General features: G+C 36.2%; 1 protein-coding gene across 12 annotated transcripts; it reads right to left on the bottom strand.

Moving 5' to 3' along the window:
* Positions 1-2,479: 2,479 nt before the first annotated feature.
* LOC133841393 (uncharacterized) lies at positions 2,480-24,055 on the bottom strand. 12 transcript variants are annotated; one of them, XM_062273827.1, is made up of 10 exons: positions 22,798-24,055; positions 20,104-20,130; positions 12,883-13,040; positions 9,756-10,184; positions 9,405-9,674; positions 8,771-9,310; positions 7,887-7,970; positions 4,801-5,040; positions 4,174-4,578; positions 2,480-3,082 (listed from the first exon to the last, which is right to left on the bottom strand). In XM_062273827.1, exons 1-10 carry the CDS (start codon positions 23,910-23,912, stop codon positions 2,949-2,951), a joined length of 3,402 nt encoding a protein of 1,133 aa, XP_062129811.1. In that variant the 5' UTR covers positions 23,913-24,055; the 3' UTR covers positions 2,480-2,948. The 12 variants fall into 12 exon arrangements, with proteins under 12 accessions (XP_062129811.1, XP_062129818.1, XP_062129826.1 ...); XM_062273834.1 differs by having other exon boundaries at positions 9,756-10,163; XM_062273842.1 differs by having other exon boundaries at positions 12,883-13,019.
* Between the last annotated feature and the right edge of the window lie 300 nt (positions 24,056-24,355).

The raw sequence follows: 24,355 nt of genomic DNA, 5'->3' as shown, positions 1-24,355 counted from the left end.
TTTGTTTTGCTGTCGAGCATTTATGGTTTATCATTTAGTGGGTCGGAAAAAAATCTTTAATTGATAACAGTGAAACGAGGTTGTCCATAGTTTGTCAATTCGTGCATTTTAATTGAAATGCAATTAACACTGTAGATGATGGCAATCAATTTAAATGCAATGGGGGGAAAGCATTTTGCGGGGAACCCGCAATCAACTAAACGTTGCACGTTGCCAAAACAGAAATTAACGAGAATTAAGCGACCTGCCCACCTAATGCCAGTATCGACGAAGAACTGATCTGTTGTTCTTCCTTTTTTTGGCAACCCGGCAATCAACAGCATTCCATTTGAATTCAAGTTTTTTCGTTTTTGGCAGGATCCCGATCGGAGTCGAGACCAAATCAAAAAGTCCAAATCAAAACCAATAATAAAGTTAAATCGATAATTGAGGTCAAATCTTTTGGCTGCTTTGGCATTTTTGACCGCGAGGCCTTTTGCCCAAAAACCGCAAAAAAAAAAAAACAAAATCACAAGACTTACTTTGTGAGCATACGTGATCGTTTAACTGTAAATTAAATATAATTTTTCAATAATCATAATTACAATATATAGTTCTGTGTTCGTCGCTTCGCTTCACATCGTTTCATTTCTTTTTCTTCACTTCGCATTTAGTTAAAGCTCTCAGCTGATCCCTTAAATCAAGCCAGACGCATAAATCATCCAACGTTGTCTTTATGGCATCGATAACTGTTTAAGCGAACGTCTGAGCCACGTCAAGACCATTTGACGATTTCTCTCTCACTCTTTCTTTTTTTGTCTGCCACGCATTTAATCTGAACTGATCTTCGGGGTTCTTCTGATTCTTTTTATTTCCACATGCAGTTTGTCGATACGGCTTCATCTGTGTCTTCAAATCATTTTGTGTGTTATTAAATCAGTTCTATTCCAGCAACTGTCAAGCAAAATATAGCCAACATCCTATTACCAAATGATCTATAGTCCTGCAGCTGTTAAAGCTTATTTGGAATAAGAAGTCCGATACAAATAGTTAATTCGCTTATCACATTTTCATCTTAAATCAACTCAAATTATAAAAATTCACTTTAATCATATTTGCAACTCACCAAATCCAGTTTTAAATACTTTAAAGTTTGTCATGGCATTTAAATTTATGAAATCTTCAACACCCAGAGAATAATATCTAATTTATCGCGTTTAGTTGTAAGCTCTGCAAATCATTTTGTGTGTTATTAAATGATCTATAGTCCTGCAGCTGTTAGAGTTTATTTGGAATACAAACTCTGTTACATATAGTTAATTCGCTTATCACATTTTCATCTTAAATCAACTCTTAAGCTCAGCTCATAAAAAGATTTAAATCATATTCGCAACTCACCAAATCCAGTCTTTGTCATGATATTTAAATTTCTGAAATTTCCAACACCCAGAGATTAGTTTTATCTAATTTATCTCGTTTAGTTGTAAGCTCTTTAAATGCTATAAACATTAAAGAGTCACCCAGTTAAATAAAAGCACATTTGGACATTATTATTTATGCAATAATAATTTATTATGTATTATTTTTAAACTTTTCGCTTTTCGTTATAGTTTCTGTTCTCTACTTGCTTATGTTGTTTTTTCTGCTGTATTTATTGTTGTTGTTTGTTTTCATGCTATTTATTGTAACAATTGTTGTTTTTCTTGTTGTTTTGTTTTGTTTTGTTTTGCAGCGAGCGATGAATGTAGCACATTAAGTGTTGTATATATTACGTTCAGTGACTATTGTTATGACTAAAGTTAATGTAATTTTAAGTTTATATATATGTATAATAGCATATGAAGCGTTTAAATAGGTATTTAATGTCATTTCTATAACATATCTTTTAATGTCGGCCGTTTAAAGTTCTGTTTATCATTTAATAGCATATAGTATTATATATATATATATATATATTTATATAGTATAGCATATTGTTTAAGGATTAATGTCTAAGCAAGTGAAATACATTATGTTTTATTTTTGTTTTGTTCTTGTTGTTTTTGTTGTTAATATTATAGCTTAATCCGCTGCTAGGCTACTGAATAAATTAAAATCTTAGCATTTAACATTAATGATCGGTTTACTTCTTAATAATTACTAAGTTTTCTTCTTTCCCTCATTTTAAAACACTAATAAAAACCGGCATATAAAATGTAGCAGAACTAAATACACAGACACACATACTCAGTAATCGAATGTATATGTGTGTTTGTGCATATGTTTTAAATTAAAAAACTAAGCTAACTATTTGAAACGATGCTAAATTTTGACGCTTGGATGTTAAATGCTATGTATGCCAACTATTTTTGTTATTTCTTTTTTTTTATTGTAGTAGCCCATGAAGACTCTTTCTTCTGCCCAGTATTGAGTTATCTTCTTTTCTTTTTTTTTTTGTTTGTTTTTTATTAAAAGTCTTTGTATGCCTATGTACAAAATATAAAATACTGGAAACTATTCATGAATGTACGTAACGTACAACTACGAGCACTCATTTAAGCACTCATATTTATTTATTTTATTTTTTTTTTAACTTTTTGGAAGTGCTTTTTACTCATTCATTTTTGCCTATATTATCCTCAACTTCAAACTGATCGCCGTCGCGATCGTTTGCAACGATCTGCAGACGAATCGAATCCACATACTAAATATTCTTCTACACTCATCTCATATTAAATATATATGTATATAGTATATATATAAGTAAATATATGTACAAAAGTTTGCTCTAATAATGCCTGGGATTCTGCATTTTGGTTCTGGCCGCGTTTCTCGTTTCTCCCGCTTCCCGATTCCACTTTCCACCTGCCACTGTTTTTTTTTTTCAATCATTCACTTGCCATTTCTTGCGCTTGCTTGGATTGCACTTTGAGATCAAATATCCATGTCACCTTTTTTGTCCAGCTAACAGCTCTGTTCCAGTATGCAGTTTAATTAGCACTGCCAAAGAGCACCGAATTCTTGTAATAAGCCGTTGGTCTCTCCGACAGCGGACTCTTCACATCGCGCTCAGCGTTGGCAGCTCGTGTCTTGCGTTCCATCTCCAGCTCCTGGGCTAGGGATTCTTTAAGTAGAAGAGGGGGAAAATATAAAAAAAATTGAGAGTTAGTTAAGTGAAATTTACAGAAAGAAACCCCAATAACAGAAAAACTTGCTCAGTCTCGATTTGAGCATTTGAAAACTAGCTGCGCAACAACTAATAATAAATATACTATATACATTTAATACCCTAGTATTATTTCAAAAAAAAAAAATTATGCATCATTTTGTATAATAAAAATATTAATTTGAAATCAGTTTAATTGCAAAGTTTATAGAGCTAACACTTCAGACTGTATTCTTTTTAGTAGCCCTTTGATATTTAATAATATAGAATTATTTATAAATTTATACAACCATAATGTTGCTTAGTACAAATAAGATGGAGAAAAGTTTATATAGTTTAACTCTATTAACACTATTATTGGTTTGTTTTTTCCACCAATCGATAATTCATATACTTTAGACAATAGACTTTAGACAATATTATTGTCTGCAAATCAGACTTTAAACAAAATAGATGTTAATAATCATAAAATTAGTTTCATATTATTTGAAGTATAAAATAATTGGTCACAAAGATTACATAGTTTAATGTTTAACATATTTTTCATTTGGTGAACTGATCTAAAAGAGACTACTGAATTCTCTACTCTACTCTACTGAATTCTCTACTCTCCAATTCTCCACTAAATAATTGCCAAGTCAGCACTCTAAAAATCAACTAACTTTTGTTATCTCACAACTCTCATCTAGTTTAGTTTAAGACTTTAGATATTTTTCATTTGGTGAACTAATCTAACATAAACGAGACTGCTGAATTCTCTACTAAATAATTGACAAGTCACCACTCTAAAAAATGAACTAACTTTTACTATCTCTCAACTCTCATTGAGTTTATGCAGATCTTAAGCGTTAGTTTAAGTATAAAATAATTGGTCACAAAGTTTGCATAGTTGAACACTTTAGATATTTTTCATTTTGTGAACTAATCTAAACGAGACTACTGAATTCTCTACTCTCCAATTCTCCACCAAACAATTGCCAAGTCAGCACTAACTTTTGCTATCTCTCAACTCTCATCTAGTTTATGCAGATTTCGAGCGCTCAACTTACCCGAATAATTTTGCCAGAAGGCGCCAGTGGCCATCAGATCGATGCCTGGATAGCTCCAAGGTGCCTTTCCATTGCTCGCAGCGGCAGCAGCTGCAGCAGCCGCAGCAGCAGCCAAACTGCCATCAGCGGCAGCGGCAGCAGCAGCGGCTGCCGCAGCGACGGAGCCAGCACTGGGCGGTTGATCCTCGCGATCACGACTGGAGCAGCGGGGCTGATTATCTGGGGCCGTGATGGGGCGCTGTTGATGCTCCATGGAGCCTTCGTGATCGGAATGCGGCTCGCGCTTGAAGTGGGTGGGAGAATCGGAGCGTGTGGCCGAATTAACCGTATGGCCGCTCACATCACAGGAGGCGCCAAGAGACTTCTCGGACTTGTCGCTGCCGCCATGACTGCCGCCGTCGGTATCTGTGTTTTGTTTTTTTTGTTTAATGGATTAAAGGTAAAAGAGAGGGCGCTGTGTTGGTTATCAAAGCGTTGGACAGGTGAAACGGGGGGTGGAGAGGGGCAGTTGTTAGACATGCGTTTGGCTCGCTTTTTACTTCGACTATTGCTCTGCTTGCTTCGGTTATCTGTCTGTCTGTTGCTTTTGCCTTTTATTCGCTTTTGGCTTTTTGCCTTGTCACTCACCTTTAAGCGCCTCATTGGCATCGCCGTTGCCGCTGCTGCATTTGGCATCCGCTGCGTTGCCGGCGCAAAGCTCAGCGTCGCTGCAGGTGACATTGCTGTCACTCGCATTTGGATTTCCCTTGCTGCCACCTCCGCCTCCAGCTCCTGCGCCACCTCCTTGAGTTCCTGCGCTGCCAGTCAACTGCTGTTGATACCGGACGCGTATCTTGCGCTCGCGTCTAAAGCGTTTCTGATAAAGCACTGCAAAAGGACAACAAAAACAGAGGCAAGAAAAACCGTTAAGTTTGCAATCGAGTAATGTTATGTCGACAGTTATGTGATTATAATTGGTCTAGAGTCAACATTTGTTCTGTCTGTTCTTTGTATTCATACAATACAAAATATACTATACAAAATAATAATCATATTTATAAAATTTTAATAAGATATTTTCAATTATTTTGCACATGAATTTCTCAGGGGAAAAAAATTTAAAGTGTAAAGTACGAATATTGAATAAATACAATATATTTTGTGTAATATTTATCACAAGTGTTTAGAGTACAGAATATTTGAATTTTGAATTGATTTTAGAGAAAATGTAGAAGACATTTCCACACTTCTTTTTCAGATATCTTATTTATTAAAGCATTTTTTTGCTTGACAAATTCTCTAATAAATCATTTTAAAATTCATGAAACTTATATTTTGTTCATTTCAATTCTTGTTTTTATTTTTTAAATTAAAATTTTCTCTATGACATTATTTTAAAATTCAATAAATTTAATTTTTCATTTCAAAACCAGTTTTTATATTTTTAATTAAATATTTTTGCTTAACAAATTCTCTATAAAATCATTTTTAATCGAATCACTTCATAAAAAATTATTTTTCATTTCAATTCCTGTTGTTATTTTTTTTAATTAAACTTTATATCCACACCTGTGAATAGAAAGTAAACCATCCTAAATACTGTAATTCTTTTACATTCACTTAAAAGTCGCTCAGCGATTTGCTGCATCAAAATATGAAATTTTCCATGATTATATAGCACACCCAAATTAAAGATGGATAGTGAAAGAGCTGAAGAGAATGGCAAACGAATCGATTGATATTTGTTCGCTGTGCCAATTCAACTGCGCATCCGCATAAAAGTATCTCAGAGTACGTGTATCTGTCAGTATGTGTATCTGCAGATGTAATTGTGTGTTGTTGCTGTGTTTGTGTGTGGGCGCAATTATGCTTTGTTGATCCTGACTGAAAGGCACATTCACAGAGTCATAGGCAACGCAATTCGAGTTCGATCTCTAAGCGTTGAGCGTTGATCGTTGATCGCTGATCGCTGATCGAAGCAGTCGAGCGTGGTGACAGCCGTTTTGAGGGTGGAGCAAATTTATGACTCTGGCAAATGGCAGATTGAATTTCACTCACTCATCGGGATTGGGAATGCAATGTTCTATCTATCAACTCCATTGCACCCACGCTCCCGTTGCAAATGGCCAATTTTATTTTTTTGTTGCTCTTATGGCATGCTATCATGCTCATTCTATATAAATGCAATAGTTACATTGGGAATACGAATACGCGAGAGTTGGGAGTACAACCTCTTGATGTTTATCCGGCTCGCTTTATTATTAGTTGCAATTAGATGTCTGTGTGGCTTTTGCATAGCATTTCATGCAATTTACTCAGCTCCAACCCCAACTCAATTCAACTCAACTCGCAGCACAACAAAATAAAAACTGGGACGGGCCCCGGCAAAAGTCCACAAAAGTTCCGACATTTCCATTGATTTATGCACGGCCGCTGCCAATGTGAATGTGCGAATATGAATGTGAATATGAATGTATGTACTCAAACTCAATGCGTTCTATGGGGAGAAACTGGACTCAAGTGCTGTCTTTAAAATTGAGCAGACTTTATGCGTATGCCCCTTAATTATAGACTGATCGAATGTAAGGCAGCAAAAAAAACAAGAGTGTCTGTCAAATGGCATTATCACATGCTATATAAAGAGTGCAAAATAGTTGCGACTATCTGCTGCGATACTTTGTATTGTATCAATTATTTATTTGCATATTTTTTTTGCTGCTGCTGTTGCTGCTGCTTTTAACATACATTTAGCGAAAACTATACATTTATAATACTATATAATACATAATTTATATATATAGAGCAAAGGGGCCTTCTCTGAGAGCGGGGGGATTAATATTAATTCATGCTCAATGCGCATGCAAACCGGTTTCAGCCTTCATACATTATTTAATGTCTTTCATAGTAGTAATTGGCTAAATGGTTTTCAATTTCAACATAAACTTGTATAAGATCTTTTATTTTGGTCATAACCCACCCCTAAGAGAGCAACGATTTTTGGGTAGGAGGGGGAAGCCGGGACGGAGTGCTGACAACCCTTTTAGAGACTCAAGTCATAAGCATAACAACAACCAATTAAAAGATTTTTCTCTGTGTGTGCTAAATGAAACTTTTGCCTTGTGTAACCAAAAGCAACTCTCAAATTCCACAGCTCCCCAAGCGACGACGACGACGACAACAGTCCATTTGCTGATGGCCAAAAGAGACACAACAACATAACATAATAATGTTGGGTTCGAGAGACATTTGCTACTTTTTGCCAATCGTTCAAGTGTAACTAAATAATGAAATGATATTAAATTCATTTGAATTGTGATTTCTGTTGAAAAGGTCCCGCGAACAAGGTCCGAGAGAAACGGCAGCCTTGGCATTAAAACCCTTTTTAGCCTGGCGACGACCACCAGAGCGCCACAAGAGACACGCAGAGGGGTGGAGAGGGGGGGAGACATGGAAGGAGTTGAAGAGTTCTCTGTGGCTCCGTCTGTGCCACGGACATATCAGGTGTCATTGTCATTTGAGTCATCTTGCATTAAGCGCGCATGATTGGAATCGGCATAGGCACTCATAGAGAGAGAGACAGAGAAAGGGAGCGAGAGGGAGAGGGAGAGAGAGAGAACTCTGGACACTGTCAATACATTGGCTTGTCAAATGCAAATGATTCTTTTGCATCAGCTTTGTTTCTAATTTCCACTTTGAGGATTCAACATTTATTTAATTATTTTTGCTAAACTTACCACGCAATTTACGTTCGTCGACAAGCTGTCGCTCCAGTGAATCCTTGACCTCGCGTTCACGCAGCACATCCATCTTGAGCTCAGCTGTGGAATGCACCAAACAAGAGAGAAGAGCAAAGGAAATATTAGTACACAGTGAGTCAAGTAGGAAAGCTACAGTTGAGTGTGCTCGATAATGAGATACTTGCTATCCTAAGCGGTACCGCAAACGAACTAAAAATATACCAAAGGCTATATTTGGTATATTGATATAGTTATAATAGCCTTCTACCCTAGGGGTAGCGGGTATAATAAGTGGAGTACGTGATAGAAATAAGTTCAAAAAACAAGAGGCAAGTTTTTGAAGCATTGCTTATATTATTTTTACTCTAGATTGGAAATTAATTGCCATAGCTTTCATCTAAAAATCCTGTGAAACTTAAAATATATCATTTATTTTATATTTAAAATAAAAATAAACGAGTCACATCATGTCCATGGATTGTAAAGATGGATTGAATGAATTTAATTGAAATTGAATTGAAGATGAAATACCAAATTTCATTTTTAACAAATACAATTAATATAAAATATATCACAAAATTAATTTTCACTCTTTTTAATTAATCTATTAATTATGCATTGATTAAGGTAAACAAAAAGAATATAATCTGATTACTCTTTAACTTAATTAGGCAGTCTAATTGGACACAAAAAAAGTTATTTTTATATTATTCTGATCTAATTTATATTCCACACTATACGTATTAATGAAGTCACTTTTTAAATCATTTCTATCTCCATTTCTTTCATTTATCTTTTATTGTTTCTGTGTACTTTTGGAAGTGTTTTCTTTCACTTAACTTGAAGCACTCTTAAATACTTATAAATTTTGAAGCACTCACCTTTCTCGTAGCTGATTTGTCGCTCCTGTTGCCTGGCATTATCCGCTGCCACCTTCAGCAAGCTCTGAATGTTGCGGAGCAGCGTTTCCGTCGAGCTGGCTGGCACTGCGGCATGCGCATCGATGCCCAGCGGACCAAGAGCCAAGCCGCCAGCGAGAGCAGCTGCAGCTGTGGCATCGTTGGCCGCCAGCAGCGCCTCATTGGGCGTCAAGGCGCCACCGCCACCAGCCGAAGGCGGACCATTGGCGGCGACAGTGCCGGCAACGGCGCCATTGGCCACAGCAGCGGCAGCGGCGAGCTGGGAATAGTTGAGGGCACGCTGATGATGCAGTGCAGCGGCCGCAGCAGCCTCGGCTGTGGGTGAACCATGCTGGGCACCAACGCCAGCCAGATGATGGGCTTGCGCCGGATGATGATGGTGATGATGATGATGCGATGCCACCGCCGCATGTTGATGCAAATGGGCAGCGGCAGCGGCAGCAGCAGCGGCAGCGGCCGCCGAACCCGTGGAGAGATTATCACGCTCCGTGTCACTCAAGTCTGACAGAGAAAGAGAGAGAGAGGGAGACAAATAATAACAACAACAACAGTCAGTCAGTCATGTGGGTTATCTGCTTATGCAAAGTTTACTCACCATCATCGTCTTTGGCCAGGCAGCGTTCATCGACTTCAGATTGGTTCTCATCGCTCAAGTTCTCCTCCTCCTCATCGTCCTCGACGCCAATGATGGGACCGCCGCCAACGCTGCGACTGCGCTCATCCAAGCTACGTGGATGACGTGGCGAACCAGCTGCCGACAAGCAATCGCTACGCTCGCTGCCGGCATCGCAATTGCTGCCGCCATGATCCGTATTGCCGCCGGATTTGCTCAGATTCAGCACTGGACTCTGGCGCGTGGGTGAACCTGTTCAATACATTAAAGAAGAAGAAGAAGATCTCCTCATCAGCACTTGCTATACATCATCCACTCTCTCTTCTCTCTTACAATTATGCGAGCTGAGATCTCGCGGTTTCGAATCACGTTCACTGATCACACTTCCACCTCGCTCTCCGCCGCCCCCAGCACAAATCGCCTGCTGACGTTCATCGGTGCGCTCTTCACGCAAGCGTTCCAAGTGCTTCACAATGTCCTCGTAGGCCGCTCGGCAATTCTCCCAGATGCCCGATCTGGCCAATGCATCCATATTGGCCGCCGACATGCCAGCATTTTGGGCAGCTGCCTTCAGCATTTGGCTCTCGGGACGCGCATGAAGTCCGTGCGGGGGCATTCCGGGAGACATCAAGGCAGCGGCACCCGGATGATGGGCATTCATCTGCATGAAGGCCATGTGGTTGATCGGCGGCGGATTGTAGCCGTTGGCCAGCAGCGGCGACTTCTCCAGCCGATTCATATCTGCAACAACAAAATTGTACGCTGCTTCAGTTTGAATTTGAATTTGGCGAAATTGATTCTGATTAAATATTATTGAATTTAATTGAGTGATAATAATTTTCAATATAATAAAAATATAATAATAATAATAATATAATATAATATAGTATATAATTTGGAATATTTTACTAGGCTTAAAACTTGAAGATCATCAAGTGAACGGAAATTATATTAACAATTATATATTATACATAGAATTTAAAGGCAAACAAAATATAAAATTCATGAATAATTGAATTAATATTGTCAGATATGCCACACAAAAATATAAAATATGAAAAAAATCAATAATCTTTACATTTTAAACCTGCAGAAATTGGCTGTATATATAGTATTGTATATAAATAAATTTAGTTGAAAAAATCTGCACTAAAAATTCTCTAACGCAAAGGCATTGAAAAAAAATTCAATAAAAATACATATATACAGCTGTGAACTTTGAAATAGCAGTGCGACAGAAGAAAAACTAAATAACCGATTTTTTGCATATTCCTTTTTGTTAGTTTTATATAATCAAAAAAAGGTTCTTGTTGATTGTAATAATGGAAATAATATTAAATTTAATATAACATTTATAACATTATACAATTTATTTAATTCATTATACATTTTATTAAATTTATTTATTTATTTTATCCGAATCAGTTTAAGCTAAGCCCATTAAATTTGGTTTTTCTTTTAGTCGCAAATCAAAATAATATTATAATTAATACTGTTCAAAAAATGGTAATAAAAATTATAATATGTGCAATTTAAAAAAATTAATATTCTAGCGAAAATTATACAAAATAAATCACAAACAAAATTCAATAATTATAACATTATTAATATAATAAAAATCTATAATGAAATAAAGTTTCCTATCACAATTTTTTTTAAATAAATTGAATAATGTAATAATGTATAATGTAATAGAAAATTTTATAATGTAAAATAATTGTTATACTTCATTTAATATTGTTTTCAATTTTATAAGTTTAAACAACTAGGCACATTAAATCTCGTTTTATTTTGATTAATTTAATAGGCTGATTAAATTTTTTAACAATTCCCTAACTGGCAAAATATGATGAACAAAAGGAATGCAGAAAACAACAATGGCGAATAAAATAATAATAATAAAATTTGCACTCTGATTTGTATACAAAACATGTTAATATCGCAATCGTGAAATGAGCAGTCAATTTTATTGTACATTTTGCTGATATGGCTTGATGCCATCCATTCCATCATATACAACAAATTAATATATGTGTGTAGTGTGTGTGTGTGTGTCTGCACGCCCAGACTAAACACAACAACTAAAATAACAGCACGAAACACAGAGAGAGCAAGGAAAACACACGCATATGCTATCGATACAATTGTATGTTAGTGCACCTATATTTATGGCAACCTTGTGTTTACACAGCCACGCACATATAATATTTTCTCAAATGCGATACATACATATATGTATATAACATACATATATACATTTGTCTGGTAGGCAATTTGTGTACCATTAAATGGATAGCATTGCATAATTAGTTAAAAAGACAATGCTTTAAAGGCGCTTTTAAAATGCTAACTTGTTGCATTCGAAATGCAATTAACGCAACGTTGAAGTTGCAGTTGCAGTTGCATCTGCTTTATGCAGCAATACTGCAATATCACTCAAAAATCAACGCCCCATATTTCACTCAGAACTCAGACTCAGATGACTTGGCAAATCAGTAAAAAAGAGAGGCGCCGGCGGCTCATTCGTTGATCGTTCTTAAGAAGTCGCGTCGAGTGTTGGAATGATTTTAAATACGCCGCGTTAATATTGTTGCTGCGCGCAACATTAATAGAAAGGGGCGTGGCTGTGGTTGTCAGTTGAGGGCTTCAGGAAATCATAGCGCAACAATGCTATGTACAATATGTAAAAATCAATCAATTGAGCGTTACTTTATTGTGTCTGCTGCTGCTCTGATGTGCAAGTACACAGCCGAAAAAAAGACAGATACACGCTGTATACAGAGAGGGTATCTGAAAAGTACTTATGATAATTACAATGCCAGAGATACAGATACAGATGGAGGCGAAAGAAATCATGCAGCAACAGTCGAAGCAAGCAGCCGCAGTCATAACTCCGCTGTTCGTTTGTAACTCTTAAATGCGATTTACTGTACAAATCACAAATCACATGGCTGCGACTCGAAAGCGTTTTCGCTTCGTTTTCGCTTTGCCTTCAACTCTTCGGTCTTGGACAAATGGGCATTTAACTGGGCTGGGAACAGGGAAAAACATGGCAGCGTTTGGGAACGTGCAACGTTCAGAGCAACTGGCAACTGCCAACTGGCAACAATTGAGCATTGTGCATATCTCTGTGTGTGTATGTGTGTGTGTGTGTGTATCCGTTCGCCTCAACTTATAATCAAGGCATCAACAAATCACAAAAATTTTTATTCCGTTTTTCAATTGGCCGCACGAGTTGTGAACGATAATAAAACGGATTCCAAAGACGCCCAAGAGCAAGTTTTTAGGTTGCGATTGCGGAATTCTCTCAATGGTTTCATTACCATTACAATTGCGTTTTTTTTTTCGATTTCGATTGTGATCGTGGTTTTGATCATGGCCGACGGCCGCAAAGAAATTGCTTACCCCAAAAAGAATGAAAAAAAGAAGTAAAATCGAATGTGTTCCTTAGTGTACTTACCACTAATGTGACCATTCTCATAGGCATAGTCACCGTTGTCCAGGCGATGCTTCTTCAGCTGCGGATGCTGGGTGAGATGCGTGGGCGGCAGTGAGAGGCCAACGGGGCCACGTTTGGGCGGTCGACCCGGTCTGGAACTGCGGAATTGCAGAGAGTTACTGTTGGGTTGAAAGCAATGACAATTGGCTTGGTATCAGTATAAAGATGCTGAAGCACAATGAGCAAACACCAAAGGATCAGGTGGACCAGGTGAATACATAAGTATATTTTATATTATTATTATGATTATTAACAGTACATATTATTATTAGTATTATGGAGTTTGGCTGTATTGTGCTGCATTGTTGAACATTTTGAAGTCTCTTGGCAATTCAAAATATTGTTTAAGGCACTTGAGAAATGTTTTCAGAGCGTTTAATAAAATTTTATACATTTCAGCATAGATTACTTAAAAAAAAGTATTTTCTTTCTTCTTTCCTTCGAATATTGTTCTATTAATAATTGACAAGTTAAAAAATGTACTTTAAGCATTTATGTACATTCTCTTTAAGCTTTTTCCCTTATTAATTCATAGTCTGAAAAAATATTACTATTATAACTACTCGTATTCTACTCTTCCGTAATGTTAATTTATGTAAACTTGAACCTGTCCGTAAGTTAATTTACTCATTAAACCCACAGATATCCCGTTGATTTAACCATAAAATCTGCTACCATTTTAAGTATCTGTCATAAAAAAAAATCTAAACAACAAAAATAATAAAAATATAATAATAATTAGAAAAAAGCAAAAGCCAACTAACAATTTTTCCAGTAAATTATGGTTGTATTTGATTTTCAAATATTTTTCCAAAGTCTTTAACAAATACTGAATGTGTAGTAGAAGTAGTTAGTTGGGCAAAGACATAAAGTAAGTTTGCACAGCAGGCAGCTATGGCAAACAAGAGAGATGCAGATAAAGATACAAATACAAAAGATACAACAAACAGTGCGGCGCAAATACTCGGGAAACTAAAGCAGAATGCAAATAGAGGCAGCAACGATAATTTATTTGATGTCGCATCTAGCGATGAGAGCGTGACACGACACGCGACAAAATTGATTTAACTATGTAATGTACTATTTCAACTAAGCAATTAGAATTACAAATTTGTTGTTAATAAAAGTTGGCAGAATGCAAATAGAAACAACTATGATCAATTTTTTGCTGTCGCAATTAGCGATGGGCACGTGACACGAGACTTAAAGTCACCCAATGGTATCTTAAAGATATGTTCAATAAATATGCATTGAAAGAAAGTGTGCGCCTCACGAGAACAGAACTTCTGCCCAACTATTTCGAAACTTTTGTGTAGGCGCCAGGGCAGACAATTAAAAAAATTAAACAAATTAAGGGAAAAAAGCGAAAGAAATATTCTTACTGTTTGCTCTGAATAAACAGCGGGGCAAATAAACACAGTTAACACAGGTAGTCGCATTTATGTGGACACAGATTGAATAATTTATAATTGTGCGTGGGCTCTATCGCTATCTCTGTCGCTCTCTGTAGTAGGCAGTAATTGCAAATATTTGCAGTTATTTCAACAATAAATATTTGCATGTAAAAGCCCAGTTGAGATTTAATTGTGCAGCTTGCTTTAATGACAACACAAAAGCCATTCTGTTCTGTGTACTTGGCCCACGGGTCATGTAAAGAGAACAGCAACAAGAGCAGCAGCCCCCAAGGCAAGCCAATTCAATGATGAATCATGGCCAAAAGGAAAAACAAAAGCAAAAGTGTTTTACTATCTATTTTTTTTTCTACTATTTTGGTGTTGTTGTTGTTTCAACTTTTATTCAGCGAAAGTGTTTTTTTTGGGACCTAGCGTAACTACAAACGTATCTATGACGTGCAAAACATGCTTCTCCCTCACTTTGTGTGTCAGTCAAGTTAATGAATTTATGATGAAAACTGCCTGCAACACAACACACAACACTCTTCTTGTTGTTGTTGTTAACAGGGCCAACCGATAAGCCAACTGCCTTGTGGCCACTTTCATTGGAAAAGTTCGCTGTCAAGATGATGTTGCTAGAATGCCATGTTTGATTTTGCCCAGAAATCAGCTTTCCCTAGAATATCTCTGCAGTACATCTGTACTACAACAGATTCTGGATAAGATTGCATAATTTGCACTTAAATTAGGCCAAGGAATTTACTCAAAATTGATTACATATTGCAGTGTATTATAATAACATTATGCGCACTTCCTCAAAGATGATTTATTGCTCGAAATAGCAAAAGAAATCAAATTTCAGCATTGCAATCAGATAAATATACACCAAAGTGTGGCAGCAATCTAACTGCATTGTTATCTCGAGGTATTTCTGATGTAAGTGTCTACAAAAATGTTGCAGCAATGCATGCCGTGAGGGAATGTTCATAAGTTACTTGACTAACTTTGGAAAATATTTGAATTGCTGCTATTTTCATATTTAATTTTTATACTCGCATACACCCATAGAAATTTTTGGTACATTCAATAATAACTAAAGTCTTTATGTTTCCTGAAAATTTAGTTGCAATCAGATAAAAATTGTAAAAGTTATTTAAGAAATACTTTTGTATGGGGAAAAATGCCTACTGAAGTAAGGTCTTAGCGTCTTTGGTTGCGATTCTGGTATATTTTTTACTCTATGGTATATTTTGAATATAGTACTATAGAAATAAAATATATATCCCGAAAATTTGGTATATTTGAGTAATTTGCAGTATTTAAGTTTCAGGAATTATACCGATCTGATTTGCTTTTATTCAAAATGGGTATCTCATAGTCGAGCACACTCAACTTTAACTTTTTTACTTCTTATTAATAAATTTAAATACTTGCTCTATTGCATTTATTATTTAAGAAACTAAAATATTTAAATAGTTTAAATTTAATGTATAAAGTAAATACTTTAAATTTACATTTTCTTGGCTATCCTTTTAACTTTCTAATTTTAATTCAAATCTATAAAGGTGATTCTTAAGTGAAGTGATGAATAAAGTGAAGACAGTTTATAAAGAATATCTTCACTAAACAATCCTCTTTTAAAGGGTATGTACCAAGTCGATTCACTTTGCTGCCGCACTTGACTACAACGAACAGATTTGGTGCATTTTAAGTGCATTGACGGACACAACACAGAGCTGACATGTTTGTAAAAACAAACGTTTAGTCTGAAGCAAACAACAAACGGCAAACAGTAAACAAAAAGTAAAACAACAAAAACAACAAGAAAAATGCACAGGCTTTGGCATTCTGCAAACCGGTTCAATGTTGGCTGCTACTTGCCACATGCAACAGCAACAGCAAGAGAAATATCGACTGCATCTCAGAGCTGTGAACCAGTTTGCAGCTGTGAGTTTGTTTCTGATTGCAACTCGTAGTATCAATAATCAAGGGTTAGTCGAGCTGTTAATTAGCCAACGAATGTGGCACTGTCCGAGTCCCCTAGGCTAACCACGAAAATATAGAAGAAAAAATAAATATGAAATCCAGTTAGTTGCATAAATCAAAAATCGTAGCTGCGTAGTTGGCAATTGGCAATTGGCAATTGGAATTGCATCAAATTGTGGGGCGTTGCCAACATTTGTCAGCGCTTTCCCAGCGAAAGGGAACACGGATTTGAATCGCACAACTCCAAAGACACTCTTTGGCCCTCCCTCAGAGTCACTTTCGAATTGGGAAAATCAATTAAATTTATGGCCACGTTGCCACCTTAGAGTTGAGCCAATTTGATTGCAGTTAAATCAATGCAACGGCAATTAACTGGCAGTGAAATTTTCATATATTTGAATTTTTTGCATTTGAATTATGCAATGCAAAGCCTTAATTGAATCTACTGCAAACAGATTTTGTTCGCATTTATTTTCCAACACGATTGCATGCCATTTGTCTATTATCGCTAACTGCTTTGCCTTTGAACCCAGGCCAGCTTGCATATTTCCCAGAAGAAGCCAGAAGCCGACGTCTCGAATTTCCTCAGATAGTTCACAGAGCTGAGACGAGTCGATACCAAATGCATTGGCCAACATTTGCGATTCATTGTAAATGGACATGCAAATTCACAAATGACATGACATACATAACATAGCTCATGCCTTCAGGTATGATGAGACGGAGACGGAGGCGTAGAGGAAGGGGCTGAAGATATATTCAACATACTTCAATGCTAATTGTGGACTTGAGCTCAGCGAGAGAGAACCTGACTACTAACATACTATGATGAATACGCCCCGAAGATCCGCACGCTAAAAGTTTCGAGTTGTTCAACTGGCAATTGCCAGTTATCAACATATCATTGAAATGGCAAATACTCGTAAGTTTTTTTCAAAAGAAAGCATAGAATGCAAAGAGAATCGAATTTACAGTTTGGATATAACAGATCAATGCGGAAAAGTCATAATTATGCTAAACTGAACTTAACTGATTCTAATTGCCATTTAAAGCTTGCTTATGAAGTTTGCCGCAAGATAATTTAACACAGCATTTAAGCATTTTTTTGGAAATGCTGCAATTTTGGACATATCTTGAGATCTATTTTCTCAGCGCAACTGCCAATTTTGCTGGGCTGTGTCAATGAGAACACACAGAATACAACTTGCAAGTCTAATTAGGGATTTCGGGTGGCATTTTGCAGGGTTGGGCAACCATTTTCCATGTCTTTATCTCTGACTTGGACTGCAGCAAAACTCATGTGAGTTTACTCCTACTCGAAACTCATTTGCTGCTGGTTTCAATTGGCGTGCTAATAACTCATTTAGTTCGCATACTAAATTACAAGCATGCTACAACCACAGCCACCACCGACGTCTCCATCTCCGTCTCCGTTTCTTGCACTTAACTCGCCCCACTTGCAACTTTGCTGAGAGCTCAACTCAACGCAACTCAACTCAACTCAGCTCAGTGAGATGCTGAGAGAATGCTACAAGCTACAACATTTTCCTTTATGTTTCTTTAGTTCAGTTTTCGTTTGTGTTTTTTTTTTGGTGGCTCTATAATTATTTATTATAAAAATAAATTGATCTATTGTTGCTTCATTTATATTTTTTTTGTACTATACAACAATGTTGCTTTTGTTATTTGGTTACACTCAATTAAGTCGCATTTGCAAAATGCAAATCGCAACAACTGCTTCAACTAACTAAAACTCACACCTCACAGACCGCGAAACGGTAAAGCAAAAAAATAATAAAAAAAAATTTTCAAAATTAATCAATTTATTAATTTAGAAAATCGACTTATTTAAATTGCTTGCCTACCCTTGCCTTGTGGCCATAAAAAAAATAATTGTGTCACGAAATGTGCAATAGCTGTGATGATTTCTAATTGAAGAAGTCTTTCGATTTGTGCACTAAAAGTGTGAAGTCGATGAATATTAAAGTGCTCAATCATTGAAGAATTATTAGTAGAGTATTGCTAACAAAATAAGGCTAAATAATAAATACTACTTTTTCATAACAAGTTTCAGCTATTGTAACGTTTTTAACAGAAGCTTTCTTATTTATACCCTTTTAATCTTTTCATTATATTTCAAATCTTTTAGTTAATCATTTTTAAAAATATTATTTATTTATATTATTTTCTTTAAGTGCACTTGAATTAAGTATTTATTTTTTTCTTTTCAAGCTTTTTTTTATTCATTTTTAAAAATTTATTAATTTTCTAACCTTTTATTTCTATTTCTACTTTTTTTTAATGTTTTCATAATTTAATCAGATAAAATGGTTTCTTTTTATAACTTACTATTTCCAAATCTTTTGAAAATTAATTTTTAAAAAATATTTAAATTTTTCTTCTTAATATTGTCATTATTTATTTGTAAAAATTAGTTTCTACTCGTAATAAGTTCTTTAAGCTGTTCTTAATTATCAATTTTTATAAATTATTTTCTTTCTGTATCTTTTTATTTCTATTTCTACTAATTTGAATATTATTTAATTTTTTATTTTTATAAATCAGTTTCTTTCTGTAACTATCTATTTCTATAAATACTATCTTTTCATTATTTTTTAATGAGTTTCTTTAAGTGAACTGAATTGTGAATTTTAATATCTTTTTTCTTTCCATAGCTTTTTATTTAATTTCTTGTCTTTCGAATCTTTTCATTACTTTTTTTACAACCAAACTTTTCTTCTATTTAATTTCTACTCTGTTGTATATTTCTTATTTTTATTTCATTTATTATTACAAAATCTATTCCGATTTTTTTGTCCGTAGCCGAAAGACAAGTAGCACGAGTTGCTCAATTCTTCGCATCATCGAATTGAACTGAAATTAATTTGTGTCTATTTTTTTTGTTGGTGTCGAGTTTTGCGGGGGTTTAATTGCATAGCTGTGGCATAATTCGATTTGAACTACTCCAGTTTAATAGAAAGGTGTGGCCAATTTTCATAGCCACAAACACTTTGCATCCAATTCGACAATCTGCGCCCCCGCAATGTGCCCCACAATGTTGCCAATGTGGCACACACACACACACACACACACACAGACACATAGCTCTAAACGGCGTTTTAGTCAAAGAGGCAGTCAACAATCAACTGAAATCAAATTCAATTTGCCAGATCAATTGACTGAACGAACTGACAAACTAACTGATGGACGCACCAAACTGACAAACTGACTGATTGACTGATTGAATGACTAAATGAGTTGGAGAATAAAAAAGCAAAGAGAAAAAAAAATGTGAAAAATTGAAGTTGTCATCTGAAGAAGCCTATAGACAAAAATGGCAAACAAATATAATAATAAAAAAAGAAAAAATTATATTGCAAACGTAACGTGACAAAAACGGACGAGCTCAAGAGTGTTTTTTAGAGTGAAAAACAAAAGGCGCAAAAAAAAAGAAAGACGCGAAATCATGTTTGTTAAATGGTTATTTTGATGACTTGATAATACTTCGACTTGACCCATTTTATTATATTTTATATATAGTATTTTGCAGTTATCCTTTAACACATCCGTTAATACATTAACACGCTCTATTTGCTTTAATTTGACGGTCCTAAAAAACTTCCGCAAAGTCCGTTCGTTTGTTGTTGTTGTTGGGCTTGGCCCCGTAAATAATTTAATAACAAATTCGTTTTCGCTCTAAAAACTCTCAAGTGCACATACACAAAATGTAACATTGATGATCGATTTTGGATATCAACAAATTGCCATAGTTGTTTTTTTTTTATTATACTTGTGTGTTTACCTTTCTGGCGGCTTGATCGATAGGCATCTGCAATTAAAAAGAGAAGAACAAGAGACAAGTGAAGTATCGTATCATATATACGTATAAAAAACAATTGTTAAACGTTGTGTGTAAGCGTCGACTGCGACAACAAAAAAATAAGAAGAAGAAGAAAAACCAGGGGACACGAAAAATGTTTCATTTATGAGTGAACACAACGATGATGACGACGACGACAACAACGTTGCATTCGGGGCAAGCGGGTGTGAAAATGCAAACGCCTTTACCCCTTCGTCGACCCTTTGAGTAGAGGCAACAACAACAACAACTACAACTACAACTACGACTACACATTGTAATTATCCCAGAGAGTACACGCAGTGGGGTGCAACTTTGGCCCCGAACCCAAGCCCGAACCCGAGCCCGGCCTTGTTCCCGTTACGGGTCCCAAAAACGCAGCAGACGACCGGACAGGCCTATAAAACTGCCAACTGGCAACTGCCTTTAGCGGTTTTTTGCCAAGCTCACATTCACATATACATACATATGCATGTAAGTATATTTTTTGGCTTTAACCCTTTTCGCTTTTCGTTTCATTTTCTCGCTTTTTTCGGACTCTGTCGGCGCGCTCTCCACATGCTTCAATTTTGTGCACAAAACTCTTTTGCCCAGCTAATAATAGGTTTAACCGCATTTTTAACTGTTCTTCAATTGGTTGGACGCACTCTTCTGGCCCAAGCCGGCACAACAACAACAGCGACAACAACAACTTTGCCTCTTGGGTCTTGAGTCTTGGGTTTGGAACTTGCAACTTGAGAATAGCGCATGTGCGCACATTGGAGCACTATTTCCATAATTAACTAGATGTGGTTTCATTGCATTTTTCTCTCGGGTTCATTCAGTGGTTCCTTCTCCCCTTCTTCCTTCTCGCCCTTCTCTGGCTAATATTTTTGTAGCAAACTCAATTAGCTTTGGCGACTAACATGAAAACCCACAAAATATTTTAGACTATGATTTACTAACTTTGTGCATTAATATTTGAAGACTTTAAAGTCTGATATGTATATAATTATATTTCATATTAAATAATGTTTCGAATTATTTGATAAAATTTTCTAAGACTTTAAAGTCTGATATGTATATAATAATAATATAATATATAATTTTCTAATGTTTCTAATTCTTTTTATTTGAATGCACCTGTTTAAGTGGCCAAATATCAAATTAGCGTTTTCTCTTTGTTTGCGTTAATTTGTAAAATTTCTTTTCTCGTTATTCTTATAAAGTACTCTAATTAGTATTTAATAATATTTTCTTTTCTCATTACTCAGTAATAATATTATACACGCATTTGCTTAAGTTATTTAAATCACTCATCCGCCCTGTGTACTTCTATGGAACTGCTTTTTAATTTAGGCAAATTTTATAAATGTTAAGCTACAATTCTTTTAATATATAATAGTTTATTTACTACCAAATTTTTAATTTATTCATATGAAAACTTAAATATAAAAGCTGAGTTCAAAATATTATGTTTATGATTTCATTTTATATATAATGTATTGCAATTAAAAATATAACAAATATTAAGAATTTCAGTCTTTTTATGTAATTTCTATACCTTAAGAAGTTGCCTATATATTTTGTATTATTTACTAACATTAAAATTATAATTTTTAAACCGTTTTCACATAATGTTGAATAAAGTCTAAGAAATTATAAACTAAATTAATAGAATCATACAATTTTGAAAGTCGAAGAAATTATTAAATAAAGAAATATAAATTGAATTATAAACTTTCTTTCTAAATAATATTACTAACTATAATTTTTAAAAAGATTTTCACATAATTTTGAATAAAGTTCAAAAAATTATAAAATAAATAAATTAAGTTGCCATCAAAGACTTTCTTCAACTTGTTGAAAAGCTTATTTATAACTTAATTCTATGTTCTGAGCTGCACAAGTATTAATTTAATTTACAGAAATGTTTTGCAATTCAAAAAAAAAAAAGTAATAATAATAACGATCTCAGTTATAAAGCTCACCTTGGTGTAAGAATAATAAATTCTTAATGAATGATAATTATAAAACAATGCAGTTTTTCTATGTAAGAATAGTAATTTGAATTCTTTGCAGAGTTTTCTAAATAGAATTTCACGAGTTGTGCTAAATACGTGGCCATGGCTGTAGCTAGTTACTGCAACAATTTGCTGCAACATGAACTGCAACTGCAGCGGCAACTGCAACAGTGGAACGGAAATGATTTGACAGCGCACCGCACACGTCGCGAGTTTATATTGAAAGAAAACTGTTGGCCAACTATTGTTAGAATCGTTCACTAAAATTTACGCAACACAAATGTGCGCGCCCCTTGTTAGTTCGTTTTGGGACGGGGGCGTGGCAAGTGGAGGGAGGAGGGAGGAGGGGATCAGTCAGCAGTTACGTTTGCATTGCGTATTTCCGCTAAATGTCAACAGAGAGCAAAGTTTTTTGATTAGTTGCGCAAGGCACGTGAATCGATATCGATATCAAAACTATTTGCACAGCGTTGCAAGTGCGTTCTCGCCAGGGATGGCGACGCAGCAGGGATGGAGTAGAGACGCAGAGAAGCAGAGAGAGAATGCAATTGGGGCCCTCACGCAATGAAGCGAAACACAGGAAATGAGTTCGAAAATTGCAACTGCGAAAAGTTGAAAGGATTTGTAATCATACCTGGCAGTGGTGCAGTCCCTGTAGAGCACATCAAAGTCCTTGCAGCTGAGCAACTTGCAGCGATTGACACCCGGCTGAATGGCGCCCAGGCCACGCAATATGCGCACCTGCTCCACATTGCAAACGAGCGGCACAATATCCAAACGCTTCAGCTTCGTATAGACCGTGTGGAGGCCGCCAACCAAATGCTTGAGGAACAACTCAAACGCCTGCGGCAGGCACAACATTGTCTCATTGCTGATGATGAAGGCGGCCACCTTTTGGCCCCGATACTCGACCAGCTTGCACTCATTGGCACTGGGATCCGACGTAGAGATCGGCGGCGGCGAGTTATACGATCGCGGTGGCACATGATGATGTGCGGCAGCCATCAGTTCCAGCGGCGATGCATGATGCATCATCTGCAGCGAGTTGAGCAGCCCAAGGGAATGCGGCGGCAAACCGTGTGGCATCCTTGGTGCCAATCCTGTGGGCAATGCACCCGTCACATGCGGCGGCGGACTGAGCTGATGATGTTGCTGCTGTTGCTGTTGTTGCTGCTGTTGCTGCTGCTGTTGCTGTTGTGCCATTTGTGCCATCATCGATTGATTCAACGAGCTCACCGGACTCACAGCGCTGCCATGTCGCGTTGGACTGCTCGCTGGGGAGCAACTGGATCCGCGTCCATTGCGTCCGCTGTTGTTGTTGTTGCTGTTGTTGTTGTTGGACCGCTCATCGCCGGCGCCACGTGAACTGTTGCTGCCGTCGCGACCGCCATTCTGTTGCTGATGTTGCTGCTGTTGCTGTTGTTGCTGCTGTTGCTGCTGCTGTTGTTGCTGCTGCTGCTGTTGCTGTTGTTGCTGTGCGGCGGCGGCTGCAGCGGCGGCTGCTGCTGCTGCTGCCTGCTGTTGTTGCTGATGATGCATTAGCATCGCTGTTGTATTCATGTTGCTGCTGCTGCCGATCAGTGCACTAATGTTGTTGCTGTTGTAGTTGCTGTAATTGTTATTGATTGCTGTTGAATTATTGTTGTTGTTGTTGCTTATTGATTTCTGTTGTTCATTGGTTTCGCACTCGAGTTGCTTTTCACTGTATTCACTTGCTACGGATTGGCTATTGGCATTGACAGAATCCATGCTTCGTCATTGGTTCCACACACACTCAATTTTTGTTTTTTTCTATTCTTAATAGTTGTGTTTCTCTTTCTCTTTCTCGATTTTGATTGTGATTTTGATTTTGATTATTATTTACGCGTGTTAATTTCGTGTTTGCGACTTCACTATAAAAAAAGAATAAACGCATGCTATATATAATTAATGAACTCTTAATTCATTTTTAATGATTTATTCAAATTACAAAACTACAAGAAAAAAACAACTTTAATGAACTCTCAGCCTCAGCGTGTAGCATTTGCTTGAAAACTTTCGCACATTTAAGATTGCTATAAAAGTTGGAGAAATTCTAAGAATTTGAAATTCTTTTGCAGCTATTCTAAATTTAGCTTACTAATAAATCGATTTTCTTTTGTAGCTTAATTTTAAATTTGATACTAATTTCTGCTTTTCAATAACTAGAATTA

The sequence above is a fragment of the Drosophila sulfurigaster genome, chromosome 2L (genome assembly GCF_023558435.1).
Source record: "Drosophila sulfurigaster albostrigata strain 15112-1811.04 chromosome 2L, ASM2355843v2, whole genome shotgun sequence".
NCBI lineage: Eukaryota > Metazoa > Arthropoda > Insecta > Diptera > Drosophilidae > Drosophila > Drosophila sulfurigaster.
Note: the sequence above shows the minus strand (reverse complement) of the source record. Positions and strands in the feature narration are given on the sequence as shown.